General features: G+C 53.3%; 1 protein-coding gene across 6 annotated transcripts in view; it reads right to left on the minus strand.

Moving 5' to 3' along the window:
- Positions 1-16,521, minus strand: part of MMD2 (monocyte to macrophage differentiation associated 2) — a 63,579-nt gene that overhangs the window by 9,541 nt on the left and 37,517 nt on the right. For 3 of the 6 annotated variants that reach the window (XM_043559587.1, XM_043559590.1, XM_043559589.1), the window contains 3 exons: positions 14,466-14,567; positions 13,712-13,781; positions 12,366-13,311 (listed from right to left, as the gene is read on the minus strand). In XM_043559587.1, the coding sequence (XP_043415522.1) occupies positions 13,036-13,311; positions 13,712-13,781; positions 14,466-14,567 (448 nt within the window). In that variant the 3' untranslated portion in view covers positions 12,366-13,035. Of the gene's footprint in view, positions 1-4,946; positions 9,309-12,365; positions 13,312-13,711; positions 13,782-14,465; positions 14,568-16,521 lie in introns of those variants that run through there. The other 3 variants (XR_006294153.1, XM_043559588.1, XM_043559591.1) reach the window with 3 other exon arrangements.

Below are 16,521 nucleotides of genomic sequence, written 5' to 3' on the forward strand. Positions count from 1 at the left end.
CGGACAGATTCGTAGTGAAACCCGGCAATGTAAACAGGACTGGCAGGCGATTCATTCAGCGGGGTCAGGGCCCGAAATTTGAAATTGCTTATGGAGGCAAAACAGCCCTTGCAAAATTGGGTCCCCTCACGTTTCAAACAGATTCACTGTCTCCCTTCCCAGCCCTGCCTGAATCAAGGCAGACACGCATTCAGCTCGCTGGAGATTTCTATGACCCATCCAGCCCCAGGGCCATCATCACCAGGGCCATCATCACCAGGATAAGAGACTCAAAAATCTGGTCTTGCATTCCTCTCAGTGGGGTCAGGGTTCTGAGCTGCCAGATCCTCTGAGGCTCCTAACTTCTTTCTCTTTAACTGTCCCCATCTGGCCTTGGGAACGCACGTTCCCAAGGTATGGCACCGCGCCGATCCCCACCAATCACGGCAGAACAGGCACTAAGCACCCAGTACCAATGCCCATGGCTTTGCAGGACAGTACCACCCAGAACGATTCCCAGAGCTGATGGTTCAGACCCACTCTTGCAGCATAAAAGTCACTTGGTGGGTTACAACCAGCAACCTGAATCAATGGCTAGGGGTAGGACCGACAGGGCAGGTAGCTCATACACAAGTTGGGGCTGCGTCGGCAACGGATGTGTAAACTGGAATCACAGTGTAAAATGCATTTCTCCTGATGGGTAGTAATCAAAAAGGTTTGGGAGACGGGTATCTGGGAATAAACGGAGGACTGCTGACCCACGCCAGGCAGATCCCATGACGCACAGGTGACCCTCCTGATACGGGCCGCAGCCGGAGTGATGCATCTCTCCTCCTAACACCACTACGAGGGCGCAGGCCGGTCCTGAGAGCCCATCACAAGGCCAGCTTGCACAGAGAAGGCTGTCAGGAGACAGCAGGTTGGATGGGCACAGGGACTCCACGCAGACCCGGGATAACCAATCAGGGCTGCACCCGCCGCCCACCGCCCACCACGCCCCGGTAACGAACAGCAGTCCCACAACTCACGGGGCTCACTGGCTGCCAGGCCCTGTGAGAGGCTTTGGGCTCCAGTGTCCGTGCCCCCTATAGAGAGTCCCAGCCCTTGCCAGTTCCCAAAGGCAGGAGCAGAGAATGCAGATGCATCCTCAAGCCTCTCGGGGCTCAGGTAAAACGGACTCAGCTCAGGAACTGAGCGGCCAAGGGATGGCGTTGCTAAAGACAGGAGAACGAGGCCCCACAAGGACGTCAAGGAGAGGCCTTCATCCGCTGCCCCAGAGCTCAGCTCACAGGGAGCAAGCCAGCGGAAGGAGGAGGGTGTGACACCCCAGGGTCATGACTTGGGTTCCAGCCCGGCCCTGCACCACCAGATGACCTTGGGTAAGTCAGGCGGCCTCTCCCAACAGCCTCAGGCTCCCCATGTAATAAGGAAACAGCAATTCCCTCCTGCCAGGTGCTGCCGGGAGAAACATACAAGAAAGATACAAGAACAAAATGTGTACTTGTCTAGAGCTGGGTGTAAATGGCCTGTTACGCTGATGAAGAGGGGGATGGAACCGAGAAAGGTGAACGCTCCCGCAGGCAGTGGAAGCTGCTAAACCAGCTCTCCAAAAATATCAAGCTCAGGTCTGCAGCCTGGATGCGAAGGGCCGATGCCTACAGGAGGCTCTATAGCCTCACCTTCCCAACCTCGGAAGAGAAGGAGGAGATACAGAATGAGCTCACCCCGCTCACCCCACAAATGTGCACCGAGCACCTGCTAAGCGCCATGTGCTGTGCTGGGCACTGGGCATGATCGGTAAAGATGTAGGGCCTGCCCTCAACCGGGTGTCCCTGAGGGTTGCTCACAACCCCTCTGCCTCCCAGTCCCACCCACCTCTCCAGCTCCAGCTCTGGGAGAGTGTTGGTGTGTGCAACATTTGTTACCAACTGTACCACAAAGGGGAAAGTCTCCCAAGGCCCTCCCATTATTTATCTGTTCCTCCGCGTACTTCATGCAAAGGTTTCCCGAGGCTACGTCACAGGCGATGGTCACGGATCGTGTCAAAGCAAGCACGAGAATCCAGTTGTCTTCTGTTAAGCCAGACATTTCAAGACATTTGCAAGAACGTAAGACAATGCCACGCCTCGACCGGAATCTCTTTTGTTTCGAAAAAATAGTTACTTTGAGTAGAAAAATATGTTACTTAGGTTAATGTGAAATGAAGTTATCTTGACGCGAATAGGTATTTTCAAATATTGTCCCTTTTAACTTCAAGGGTGATGAATGTCAATATTAGAGATAGCCCATAAACACAGGTTCTTTGGTGTCCTCAACGATTTTTAAGGGCACAAAGGGCTTCCAAAAAGTTTGAGAACCACTGATGTACTAGTGTTGTCCAACGGAACCTTCTGGGATGATGAAGATTGTCTTTACCTGCGCTGGGAGCAACTAGCCAGACGTGGCTACTCAGTAAGCACTTCAAATGTGGTTAGTACCCCTGCGGCACTGAATTTCTGTTTTTATTTCATTTTAGTGGACTTACGCGTAAATAGCCACCCGTGTCGACACCAGACTGCACAGAGCTTCTCTACGTGATGTATGGTGTTTCTCCATCCCCTGGGGTTCCCTTTATTTTCCCTGCGCGGTATCTATCAGAGGCGACTGGGCACAGAGGAGGGTCTCGGTGTTACTCCCGGGAGGAGCTGGGTCCACAGCCCTCTGCTCCCCCAGGGGACCTCTCCTCAATCTGGGGAAGGATCTGCCATGCGGAGTCAAGCCAGCCAGCCCGCCAGTTTGGGCTCTGTGCTCATCCCTGACATGCACAGTTTGGAAACGGACCGGCAGCAGCTTACAATCAGCTGAGTAAGACCAACCAGCTCTTTTTAACAGCAGACCAGATGAAAGCCCAGAGAGGGCAAGTAATCTGCCGAAAGTCACACAGCAAGCGGGAAGCTTCACATCTACGCACGGAAAGCAAGGCCACGGGGGAGGGCTGGTGCTTCCTCCCTGCCAGACCAGGGGGAGCCACGCCACCTGAGCCACCAGGCTGTGAGAGAGGCAGCAGAGGGCTGCACATCCAGTCACCGGATGGCTCAGGATTCGCCACAGCCTTCTACCCAGAGCATGGGCTGCGGGACCCAGGGAAGAAAAGAAAAGTATGGGACGGAAAGTCACTGGCCCCAGCCCGACCTGGCTCTGTGCCCCAGGGATATCACTGCCCCGCTCTCATCCTCACTCTCCGGGGACAAAACCGAGCTGTGCCACCCTTTCTGGCTCATGTTCAAGGTCAGCGTTGCTCAGGCTCCCAGACTTGCTCATCTCACCTCAAGTAAGGCAACCAGAAAGGCCGATGGGTCTGGGATCCACACATTTCCTGCCAGCCACCTGTGCGTGGGCAGGTGTCCCGTCGGGACCTGGGGCTCGGAGCCCTCGCAGGGAATCCGGCTGCTGCGGTGAGCGCCGACATCCGGCCAGAGTGTCCTCAGAATAAGTCTAGGGAGAGACACAGCGCGGCCCCTCCCAGCTACCTGGCCACTAGGAGCCAGATGGCTACACGCTCCCCCAAATGAGCGTCCTTTGAAAGACTGGTTGGGAGTTTCTGCCCGTGTCTCCCACACTGGCCTGAATACGGGGCTATTGAATGAAGCCTCACGCCTTTGCAATAACCGTTCAGAGCACGTGAACCGTCTGAAACAGAAACACGGAGCCTACCACCATTTCAAGTGCTCCTATCCACAGGCTGGGAGTTGCCAGTGTTTTAGGGAGCAGACAGTGGAGTGGGGGAGAGGCCATGGCTGCCACATACTGGCAGTGTGCCCTTGGACAAGTTACTTAACGTCTCTGAGCCTTAGTCTCCAAATCAGTAAAATGGGCTTATACCCACCTCTTAGAGTGCTTGTAAAAACGACATAAATCACAGGGCTTGGGACAAAGCGTACAAAACGTCAGTGACAGAGCCCAATTTCAGGAATGGCCTGTGCATAAACACAGGCTGCTGAGGGGCATTAATGCCGCGAATCTGGGAAACTAAGTGAAAAAGAACCCAAAGCAAGAGCAGTGGTTCGGTGCCCCCCACCCCGGACACGTGTCTGTCCTCTGGAGACTGACTCTATGACCCCACCACTAACGTGCAGGGCACAGCCTCAAAGGGGATGGGCTCCAGAGCAGGGCTTCCAGAAACTGTGTCCAGACCACCCGGAAGAGTGCAGACTCCAGAGTGCCATCCTGACCTACTGGCTCAGCAGTCCCCGGGGTGGGGGGGTGGGGGGGAGGCTGGATCTGTGGTTCAGCCAAGCCCTGTGGAGGTTCCCTGGCCAAGCCCTGGGGTCATGATCACTGCTCTGACTTCCTCCAGCAGAGGCATGGCCTTTGCCCCCCCGGTTCACAAGAGAAAGCGGTTCCGTGTGCTGACCGCAATCTCCATCCCGCACGTGAGATGCCGGACGTGGCTGAAAGTCTTGGGTGCCAGCCAGCGTAGGGCCAGACCTGGATCAGGTCCCACCGGCTCCCGGTTCCAGACTCCCGAGGGGGAGTTTCCGAGCATCTCAATGCCACGCCTGACCCCACACGGGGACCCTGCAGAGCTGGTTTGTTCTCACAACTTGGCATCCCGGGCCGGCCCGGCTCCGTGCGTGAGGGGGCACAGTCAGGAAGTGGTGGGGCAGCGGCGTGCTGGGCGGGCCCGTGCGGGCTTGTGAGGGTCAAAGACGCTCATCCCCTCCCCAGGCATCTTCGGTGGTGTCACTGTGGTAGCTGGAAATTGGCCATGGGAGCATTTACACCAGGGAAATCAGCAAATGCTACACACACTAGTGCTTGGTTTTGCTTTCTCAATCATTAAAAATGCCCAGCCCCGGGGCGCCTGCGTGGCTCAGTCAGTTGAGCGTCCGACTTCGGCTCAGGTCATGATCTCACAGTTTCTGAGTTCGAGCCCCACATCGGCCTCTGTGCTGACAGCTCAGAGCCTGGAGCCTGCTTCGGATTCTGTCTTCCTTTCTCTCTGCCTCTCCCCCACTTGCACTGTCTCTCTCTCTCTCTCAAAACTAAGTAAACATCAAAAAAAAAATTTTTTTTTTTAAATGCTCAGCCCAGACTTGGGGGTAGTGCATTTCCTTGGAAATAGGAGATCTGGCCAAGGGCCCTGACATTTGGAGGTTAGATAGTCCTGGCTTCAAAGCTTTGCTCTGCTGGTGAGATGCTGGATGCCCTTGGGGAAGTCGCCAAACCTCTCTGTGCTTTGGCTTCCTGCTCTGTAAGATCGAGCTTCATCCCACAGAGGGGACTGTGTCAGTCAATGGACAGAGCGTCTATGAAGCCACTAGCATAAAGGCCGGCCCCCAAGAGGGGTGCCATCTGGGGAGGCCTCTGCCTCCCAGCTTCCTGCTCCTTCCCCTCAGACCCGCTGTGCACCACGCCTGTGAGTGTAGCTGTCACATACTCACGTGGAAACGGCTGCCGGACCTATCCTTTCAGGACCCCACGATGAGGTCCCCAGAGCCCACCCTGCAGCATCGGGTTGCACGGTAGGCGGTGCCTTTCTAAGTCACTAGACTCACTTCTCAGACCTCTGAGCTCTCCCTGCCCCTCTTAGCCCCTGAGCTGTCCCCGCCCCTGCTTCCCAAAGGAGGCCTGAGCTGGGAAAACATTCCCAGCGCTTCAGCTTTTGCAGACGAAATGGAAAAGAGAGCTTGGTGTGCGGATAACCCCAGAAAACCCAGGAATCCCACGTTCTGGGGAAGCCCTCTACATCACCCCGCTGTGTGGGGCCCCCACCCCCACCGTCAGTCTAGACCCACTTGGGACTCCCATCCCGCACCCACCGGTGACCGGTGCCCTCCTAGGGTGCTCCCAGCCTGAGCCCGATGCTGACGGGGAGAAGGGACGCTCCGTCCTGTTCCCACCACACGTGCAATTTCCAGTTAAGAAAGGCAGGTCTGGTGTGTGGCGTTGGCTTAAAGACCCCTGGCCCGAGAGACCGCTGGCCCTGGGGACTACCCTCGGCAAGTTCTGCCCAGGACCCATCAGGGGGGTCCCACCGGCTGGCAGGCAGGCCTCACCAGCAAGCGCACCTGCTCTGGCTTGCCCAGACGACCGCCAGTGGACTCAGTCAGCAGGCTGTCACCTCCAGGCCTGTCCCCCAGCCCGGCCAAGCGGCGGGAGCCTCCCCAACCGGCCTTCATCCCTCCCTGCTCACCGGCTCCCACCCCTCACCCACCCCAGCAGTGTCCACCTAACTCAGGAATAGCTGCTGAAGCACCCAGAACGTCAAAGAGGTCTGCAAACCGCCTCCCTGGCTCCTTGGGGCATGATGGTCACTTTGCTGGGTCGTCCTGGCATACGACAGCCTCAAAGGTGGCCAGGAAGAGGGGGCTGGCTTCTGAATTCCCAGTGTCCCGCCCTCTCCACCCCTGCATGTCCAACGCACAGACTAGAATGCTTACCCACAGGAGGGGATGGCCTGAGCAACATCTTGTCCTTTCCTGTACTGTTTGTGACACATTTTGGAAGAGGTCCAGGGTCTGGGTTTAGATGAAATGGAATGCTGGGAAACTCACTTTCACAACGATGCTGAGGGAGAGAAAGGGTTCAGAGGAAACACCCTGAAGTGGAATAAGGGGAAGGAATGTGGTCAAGGCCCTACAGAGCGGTGTCCTCACCAGCCTGTCCACAGTCTGAAATTCCACCGTTAGTGATTCATTCCTCTGGCTAGTACCGCTGACACGCCTAGAAGGGGGTCACCTTCATTATCAGAGGTTGGTTCCCACGTGGACCACTAAGAGAGCTATGAGGACACGAGGCTGGGAGTTTAATTCGTTATCCTACTGAACCTTCAAGCAACGCTGCAAAGCGCCGCCTTACTATACCCATTTTATAGCTGAGGACACTGAGGCACAGAGACGTTAAGGAACTGGCCCAAGCCCTTACTAACAGAAGATGCCACATTTGATGTCAGACCCAGCAGGACACAGTGCCTCTCTCAAAGAGCTCCTGGGTCGGGAAGCAGGTGCAAGGACCAGGGTGACAAAGGACAGAGATCAAAGCTGTGGTGCAGGTGAGCACAGGGGGTGTTGGGAAGCAGGCGGGAGCCCCCCAAGTCAGAGGAAGGCCGGAAGTCCCTCGATACTGACGCCCGAGCAGGGCTTTGAAGGAGGAGTGGGGATGAGACGGGTGGATGGAGGGGTGAACCCGCGCCTCAAAAGGTGTGGGGCACGAAGGGGCAGGCTGCCTCGGGGGGGGTGGAAATGATGCAAGACCAAAACGGCAGGAGGAGGGGGCAGGAAATGAAGGTATCACATAAAGAGCTCAGCTGCAGAGCCACTGAGGTCCCAGGTCCCAGGCACCCAGGCCTGGTCCCGTAACGGGGCTTTGGCTGTGACAGGACTTTCACGTCAGCTTGGCACGGGGCTGGGGCCTTGCTTTGGGAGGTTTCCTGATGGGCTTCCCAGAGCTAAGGCGAGCCCCTCCCCCTGCCTCAGGCCCAGGCAGAGATCACAGCACTGCGTCCCTGCCCCCATTCAGGGACGAGCGCCTCCCCAGGGCCCCGCCCCCACAAAGCTTCCTCTCCTCATCCCCAACCTCCAACCCTGACCCCAACTGATGGCGAGCAGACCAGATGAAGGCAGCTTCCAGAGGCTGGGAGTGCCAGCGGAGACACACAGACATGCACGCGTGTGTGCACACCCGCACACACCCACGCACAGGCCCGAGAGGAAAAAAATCCCCAAAGCATCTGCTGGCTCAGAACCCGCCTATCTCAGGAATGTGTTGGATGATTTAAAACTGGCTTCGGTACACGGGGATTCCAGATGCTGGGACCCTGAAGTATCCTGGAATGTACTAGAACGAAGCATAAGGCATCCTGTCTTTTTGCCCACCCAACTCTGGTTGGGAGTGGCAGACTGAGGCCTGTCTACCTTGAGACAGAGGTTTGATCCAGAGATTCTGAGATTCCCATTCAGATCGGGGGCTGGGCCTGGATCCCCTCCCGAGTAAATGTCCACGAGCCAGGTCAGAGCGGCCAGCCCAGCCCCTGGAGGAGGCTGTGAGGACAGGTCCCTGGAGGCCTTGACATTGGGCTGCTGGGGGCTTCAGAGGTGGGAGTATCCCAACACTGGAGACACTCTGCCCAGATCCCTATGGAACCTTCCCTCTGGGGCTCATGGGAGGAGCCTCTCAGGGCCACTGATTGGCAACAAGCAAGAATCACCGAATGTTGGCATCACGAGCCCTAAACGTGGAGCAGGCCAGCAAGTTCCAGGCCCACCGCACCCCGCCCCCCCCACCCAACGAATGGCTGATAACTTCTCTGGGTTTGTCAGCATAAGAAGAGAACGCCTGCCCTGAGGTTCTCTGCACCGAGAACCAGCTACAGTGGAGCACAAGGTCAGGTATGCTCAGGTTGCCTGCCTTAGTTTCCCCTTACTGCCCCCAGACCGCCCACTCCAGGGGCTTCCCCGAAAGGGACAAGGGAGAAGGAATGCAGGAGGCAAGCACGCTCCCCCGCCTGGAGACAGACATTTAACTGGTGGCCACGACCCCAGTGCAGGGCACGCCAGGCGAGAAAGGCTAAGAGGCGCCATCATGAGTGCTGAGCTGCCCTGAGCACCGCCTGGAGGAGAATTCTGATGCCGCACCATGCTGCAGTTGATTGGTAATGTCTGCTGTGGTCACAGGTATTCACCATCCCTGATCTAAAGCTGGGTGACTCCCTGAACAGGGCGCGATTCCCCAGCCAGGACTTTGGTAGCAGAGGAGGCCCTGGCCGGTCGGGTACAAACAACCCACTGACTCCCTAACAGATTTCTGAGGACGTTAAGGAGCACATATTGGCCCAGGGTCCCCCCCAGTTTGCCAGGACAATGTCTGCTCCCTTTTCTGAAGACATTAATGTTGTCTGTATTAGGAAACGCTTGCCTAGAATAGAAACACATTACAGGGTTAACTTCTCCTCTGTAAATATGACTAAATGTGTTCTTTCTCACCTGGGACCCTAAGGACGTTCTGGCTGTTACCAACCAGAAGTAGCCTCAGACCCATCAAAAGCTCTACCCGTGGACACGCAGACGGGCCTGGGCGCTGTGCTCTGGACCAACGTTCACAGAAACACTTCCCATGATGCTCTGCCCCGTGCAGTCTGGGCCACCTCATTTGGACACCTTGGTCTGCAGGGTGCTGGGCAGATAGAGGTACCTCCAGATGGCATAGTAGTGGGTGCCAGCACCAAATGCCACAAAGAGATGCCAGATGGCGTGGGCAAAGGGGATCCTCCCGTCACTCTTGAAGAACACCATGCCCAAGCAGTAGAAGACCCCTCCGGTCATCAGCTCCCAAATGCCCTCGGTGTTGGGCTGTCGGCAAGAACAAGGGTGGGGCGCAGGTCAGAAGAGCAGGCAGCAGGGCCGGGAGCACCCCACCATCCCCCCCTCCCACCCAACGAAAAGAGACGTACATGGTGAGCCTCCCCAGATTCCCGGGAAGGGTGTCCCCACATGTGCTGTCAATTCCCCCCAGATTAATTCTCAAATGTCACTCGGTGCTATCAAAATCTCAAAGAATATTCTACAGTCTATCTTTTCTAAAAATTAACACATCTGGGTATACACCCAAAAGAAGTGAAGGCAAGGACTTGGGACAGATACGTGTACAGCCAGGTTCACAACAGGCAAAGCGTGGAAGCAACCACACGTCCATCCACGGATGAATGGCTAAATGAACCACTGTTCTTGTCAGTTCACGCAATGGACTATCTCACTCCGAGCTAACAAGGAAGGAAACTCTGACAGCTGCTACCACATGGATGAACCTGGGGGACGTGATGCTGAGTGGCATAAGCCAGACACAGAAGGACAAACACTGTAGGATGCCACGCATATAAGGTCCCAGGACTTCATCAAATGCATGGAGGCAAGAAGTAGAATGGAGGTGACCAGGGGCTGGGGAGGAGGAACAGGGAGTCAGTGTCTAACGGGGACAGAGGTTCAGTTAGGGAAGATGAGAAGGTTCTGGACATGGACGGTGGCGACAGATCCACAATAACGTGAATGTGCTTAACGCCACTGAACTGTATACTTAAAACGGCTAAAATCATCAATTTTATGTATATTTTATCACAATTTTTTTTAAAGTAATACATGTCCATGGTGAAACATTTTAGAGAAACCAAACCAAAAATACGAAGAGAAAAGTAGTGAGGGCACCTGGGCGGCTTAGTGGGTTAAGCGTCTGACTCTTGATTTCGGTTCGGGTCATAATCTCACGGTCCATGGGATCGAGCCCCGTGCCGGGCTCTGCAGGGACAGCACGGGGCCTGCTTGGGATTCTGTCTCCCTCTCTCTCTCCACCCCTCCCCCACTAGTGCGCGTGCTCTCTCTCTCGCTCTCTCAAAATAAATAAACTGAAAAAGAAAGTAGTAGTCCCAGCCTTCAGAGATGAGCACTATCAACAAGGGAGTCGTTCGTGGTTAAAGGAACAGCAGAGACTGCGTGAGAACTTGCCACGCCACCCCCCGATGCCCCTGGGCCCACTTTTACACGCATCACAGGCTACCGCTGTTAACAGTGCTTTACGGTATCCTTCCAGAAATGTTCTCTCCACGTGCAATACGCAACATGCACTTCATACGTATGTACTATGCACAGGAACGGATCTTTCTCATTCCAGATAAACGGGCTCACGCCATCCCCACCATGCTGTGACTCCATGCTGGATTCACTCCTCTGCTGGGGATCGGTCTGCATTCCCACAGCGGGAGCCATCTCCATTCTTTTCAGCCGCTGCGGAGCATCCCGGGGGATGCACGTCCGCCAACGCATGTGCTCAGTCCTCGAGAGTGTGGCGCCTCCCAGTACTTGCCACGTGCCGGGCACTGCATGAACGGCCTCGGTGGGTTATCTGACGCCACCTTCACAACGTCCTCATGAGGCGGGTGTCACTCTATATGGCGGTCATGGAAACACGCCCACGACACGTGGTAAGCGAGCAAAGCACACTGCAGAGCAGCACATTTCGTGTCACCTCGTCTTTTTAGAAGAAAGCCAAGTCAGCGTGTCTGCAAAGCCACGTGGACTTGCATGTAAATAAATAGAAAGGACACACAGCAACCAGAATGGGGGTTGCAGCTGGGGCGGGATATTGGGAGAAGGCAGAAGGCGGCTTTGGCTCGTCCACATACTTTCAGGCTCATTTTTTGCAGTGACTATGTGTTTAAATATATGCTTACCATATACAAGTATATAAGTACTTAAATGTATGCAAGTATACATGTACTTAAATATGCAATACATAAGTTGATGGATACCGTATAATTTAAAATTTATCCCACGTCATTCATAAAATTTAAAACATTTTTAATAAATTTAAATGAGTCTTTAAAAATTTGAAAATATGTATTTAATATATATTAATCGTGTAATATTTAATATATTTCATAAAATTTGTAAGAATTTGAAAATAAATTCAAATACAATTTTTTAACGTTTTGATTTTGAAAATACTTACTGAATATAAATTATACAATGCAATATAATAAAATTCATTAAAATTTTGAAAGAAATTTAGTAGCTTTAAATTAAAAAACACTTCATAGAAATTATAAAAATGTAATGTTTAATATACTTCATAAATTTTAAAAAATTTTAAAAATTTAAATTTTTCTTTATTTTTTTTAATATAATTCATTGTCAAGTTAGCTGACATACAGTGTATACAGCAGCACGCTCTTGGCTTCAGGAATAGATTCTCACGACTCATTGCTTACATACAACAAACACCCAATGCTCATCCCGACACGTGCCCTCCTCAATGCCCATCACCCATTTTTTAAACATAAATTTAAATTTCTTTAATTCAAAAACTTTTTTGGTAATATAAATTATACAGTGTAATATTTAGTTTAATATAATTCATACTTTTTTTTAACTTTTATTTATTTTGAGAGAGAGAGAGCATGAGCAGGGGAACAGCAGACAGAGGGAGAAGAGAGAATCCCAAGCAGGCTCTGTGCTGACAGCCTCAGATGCAGGGCTCAAACTCACAAACCAGGAGATCATGACCCGAGCCTAAATCAAGAGTCGGACTAAGCCACCCAGTCACCCCTAATTCATAAAATTTTTTAAATAAGTTTAAATACTAAATTTTTTTTTATTTTAAAATATTTAATATAAAATACACAGTGTAATACTTAATATATTTCATAAGATTTTTAAAAATTTAAGAATACATTTAAAGTACGTTTAAGATTTTTAAAACTTTAAAAATATTTGTTTAATATAAATTAGATAGTGTAATATTTAACTTAGTACACTTCATAAACTTTTTTTAAATTTAAAAAGCAATTTAAATAATTTAACTTTAGAAACTTAAAAATATTTACTATGAATTACATAATTTAATATTTAATAGATAACTTAAATATACGTACTTAAATGAAAATAAACTTGGAGGGGGGAAAAAGCAACCTGTAAGAATAAATACAAATCATCGGGAAAATGCTGAGCAGGAGGACTAATGGGGCCACGGATTAAAACGCAATTAAGCTACACTAAGTAAAATGGTCTGGTGCCAGGATAGAGACAGTCCCCTTGATGAAACAGAATTGAAATCTCGGAAGCAGACGCACATATATGCATGAATTTAACAGTTTCACACAGCGGTTTTCAACGGCAGATAATGGACATCACTGGCTAAGTATTCGGGGAGGAATCACCACGTACAGGAGAAACAAGAGTTAGAAGAAAAGTTACCTATTAAAGGTTAAACCACAAAAGAAACAGGAGAAAATACGGGTGACTGTTATCCCTAAACTTGGGGAAAGGAAGACCTTCCTAACCATAACGCTTAGGATAAAACCCATACAATTTAAAAAACAAACAAACAAACCTGTGAGATTTCACGGAATATCCTTTTGACATCAACCAACAATAACAGTATAAAAATAATAAACTGTTACTTGGCCTAGGGAGGGTACCGGGCAGGCTGAATTTACTGTGCCCACCTCACAGATGGGGCAACTGAGGGTCAGGGAGAAGACAGGGTCCATGCACGGCCACCAGCTTCTTCTCTTCCTGGGCGGGGGCCTCAGTCCTCTCCCTGCAAGGCTCTGCCCCTCACAGGCTGGGCAAAGCTACCCGGAGATCCTATGCCCCACAGTCTGAGGTTATGGGGGTACACCCTGGCCTGGCTACTCAGGGGCCACAAAAGCACTGCCGGCTGCATCCTCTCTCGGTGTCCCATCTCCAGTGACGCCTGGTGCAAGGACGCTGGATCCTGTGGGTATGCCTCCCGTGCTCCATATGGGCTCAGAGAGTGTGCAGTGAGGGAACCTGGTCGCCCTTTCTGGGCTTGGTTTGGGAGCTTAGGATGTGGCAACACCAAAGGGGGTAATCATTAAGTCCTGAGACTCGGCTCTGCCTCCGTGCCCAGGGATGTTATATTACAGATTTAATTTAGCAACTGGGTACTACGTCCCACGCACCATTCTAATCCCTCTCCGTGGGATTTAATCCTTAAACACACAGCAGGGCTGAAGCGTGGAGGGTCACAGCTCACTGGAGGTTGGGCACAGTCAGTGCTGCAGAGCCGAGGAGTCGAGCCCCCCTCCCCCCACCCCAGGATTAAGCTGCATGCTCTACGGCCTCTCTAGACCTCACTCTGCTCGTGTGCCAGAGGAGGGGCTCCGACTGGACAACCCCGAGAGTCACCCCGGGTCCCTCCGGCCAGCCGGGAGCCCCCAGGCCGGGTGGGTGGTACTTACCATTGAGAGGATGACCAGGGCGGGGAAGAAGCCCATGATAACATAGCAGAGCAGCTCCACGAGCTTGTACCTGGCGGGAAGACAAGCCATCTGGGCCTCGGGACAGCATAAGGCTCCCCGTGCTGGGTAGGAGGGGACCCCTGACCGAGTGAGGAGGACTCCACCCTCTGCCCAGCACCCCTCGGCTCAGATGCCACCCAGCTACACGCAGCAGGTGCTGGCGGAACTGGGTGGTCCTGGCTTCCGCCCTCGCGAGGGCAGGCCAGGATTGCCAATGCTGAGTGTGGCATGCGTGTGGGTGCTTGCCACGCTCCAGCCCGGACGGTCATTACCATGTCATCTGAGCACCTCCTCCCGCTGGGCCCAAGCAGCCGCCTTCCATCCACCCGAGTGGCCACATCGACTGACACCTGCGTGCCAGGAAGTCAACTGTTCCCTTTTGCTTCTCTGTTCCTTTCCTCACCCGACAACAGGACGGAAGTAAAGGGAGCCCCCGTCATCTGCTAACCCGGTTTAGGGAAGGTGGGCAACACGTGACCCACAGGGTCTTTTCAAAAACCTCTTCAGATTGAGCCTACAGGCTGTGGCCTTGGGGCCATCCACGGGCCCGAGCCCCAGGATGTCAGGCAGAGCAGTGCCGTCACGCTTCGGAGTCATCTTGGGGGGTCTCATCTCCCCAGGGGCAGAGAGGAGGCCCCGCCTCCCCTGGGCTCCCACTCCCACTCCCACCCCCGCCCCCCCAGCCCTGGCTTACCGCTCATGGAAGAAGAAGACATAGACGGTGCCCACAGAGGCCATGATCCAGACTAGCCAACGCATATGCGAGGCCCAGGGGCCCAGCTCCCGAAGGTTCAACCTGGGAGAGAGCCGAGGGCACAGCCTGAGGGGGGTTGCTCCCTTCCCTGCCACAGGAAGGCTGACCCCGGAGAAAGCCTGTGCCCTAAGGCTCCCCAGATGGGCCATGGGCTGTCATGGAAAAACCCGAGAAACGCTGTTTGGTACGTGCACACGGCTCAGAAAGGACATTCATCACAGCACGGACCACACAGGAAGAGCCAGAAGGTTCCCAAATGTCTGCCAGGAGGGGAAGGGGGACTGGTTATCAACTTCCTGCCTCTCAGCTCCAAACCCCCACTTTCTGCCTGCTCCGAGATAACGGAGACAAGGGAGCCAGACCGAGTCCATTCTTCCCCGGCCGCAGGCACGATGTTGGGCTTTGTCGGGGAGTGCAGTAAAGACACTTCGCAGGAGGAAAGGCTCTTCCTTCCGGACCCCTGCGGTCCTCCCACCACATTCCCTGGGGAGCAGGCTTTTCTCTCCACTGCTCAGCCAGGCTGTTTCCCCAGGGCGAGCTGCCTGGAGGGGCACGGCTTTCTCCAGCACTTGGCCTCAGCTGTTCTCCAGGTGTTGACCTGGGTGCCGGCGGTACAGCGGCAGGTCCCGGATGCTGCAGGCCCGTGGCCCAGGCCAGGGGGCTGCTCCCTGCATCCTGTCTTCAGCCCCACACACCTGCACACGGGGCCCCCTCCCCCGTCAGGGACTCCCGTCCAGCAGTCTGACCTTCACCCTGAGCAGCTGTCTGCACGACTGAACCGCACCGAAATGCTCTAGGTTCCTGCAGGGGCCTCTCTAGCTGCTGGTTCCAGGAGCACCCAGCAAACAGCAGCTTCCCCGGCACGGAGCAAGTGCTAAAGCTCGGTACGTCCTGTGGCTGGCCTCCCCCGGCACCCCAGAGGGCTGATTTCCAGCAAGCTGCACCCACAAGCCCCTCAGGAGCTTCTCTGCCATCCCGTGCGCAAAGACCGGACCCTTTTTGGGGCGCCTGGGTGGCTCAGTTGGTTAAGCGACTTCAGCTCAGGTCATGATCTCATGGTTCGTGAGTTCAAGCCCTGCGTCGGGCTCTGTGCTGATAGCTCAGAACCCGGAGCCTGCTTCGAATTCTGTGCCTCCCTCTTTCTCTCTGCCCTTCCTCTGCCTGTGCTCTCGCTCACTCTCTCTCTCTCTCTCAAAAACAAATAAACATTAAAAAAAAAAAAAAAGACCAGACCCTTTCCAATGAGGTGGGAGGTCTGCCCTGGATGGAGGAACAGGTCCATAGTTGTCCCTTGTATCTGCCGCTCCTGGCTTCTCTGGATTTGTCACTGACGCTGGTTAACCAATTCTCCACTATTCCAATCTCCTATTATTAATTCTTTATACCAAATTATCCGTCAGAGCGGTTTGAAAATAGAACCATCTGCAACTAGGCGCATACATCTCCAAGGCATGCCGGCAGGTGTTGGGGCGGGGAGCGAGTGGAGAACAGCAGGGCTGTATTATCTGCACATGTGAAGACAGACCTGTAAATGCACAGACACTGACCCGAGTCCCTTGTTGACGGGGACGCGGGAGCTCCATCTAGAAAGGGGCAGTCAATGATGGTTGTGATTTGGCGGGGGGGTGGGGGGTGGGGGGAGTGCGGAGGGGTCCTTTCACTTTTTTCTCGAGTGAATTCCTTGAGTGAGAATACCTCATGTAAAACCTCTGCCCTCCCTGTCCCCACAAGAAAGCAAGTGGCTCAGAGTCCATTTGTCATTATAAAGAAGTTGGATGTCCATCGACTGACAAATGGATAAAGAAAAGGTGGTAAATACACAGGAACATTACCCGGCGATCCAAAAGATTGAAATCTTACCATTTGCAACAACGTGGATGGAACTAGAGTGTATGTATTATGTTTAGCGAAATAGACAAAGACACATGTGCGATTTCACTCACATGTGGAATTTAAGAAACAAAACAGAGGAACACAGGGTAAGGGAAGGAAAAAT

This window comes from Prionailurus bengalensis, chromosome E3 (assembly GCF_016509475.1).
Source record: "Prionailurus bengalensis isolate Pbe53 chromosome E3, Fcat_Pben_1.1_paternal_pri, whole genome shotgun sequence".
NCBI classification, from domain to species: domain Eukaryota; kingdom Metazoa; phylum Chordata; class Mammalia; order Carnivora; family Felidae; genus Prionailurus; species Prionailurus bengalensis.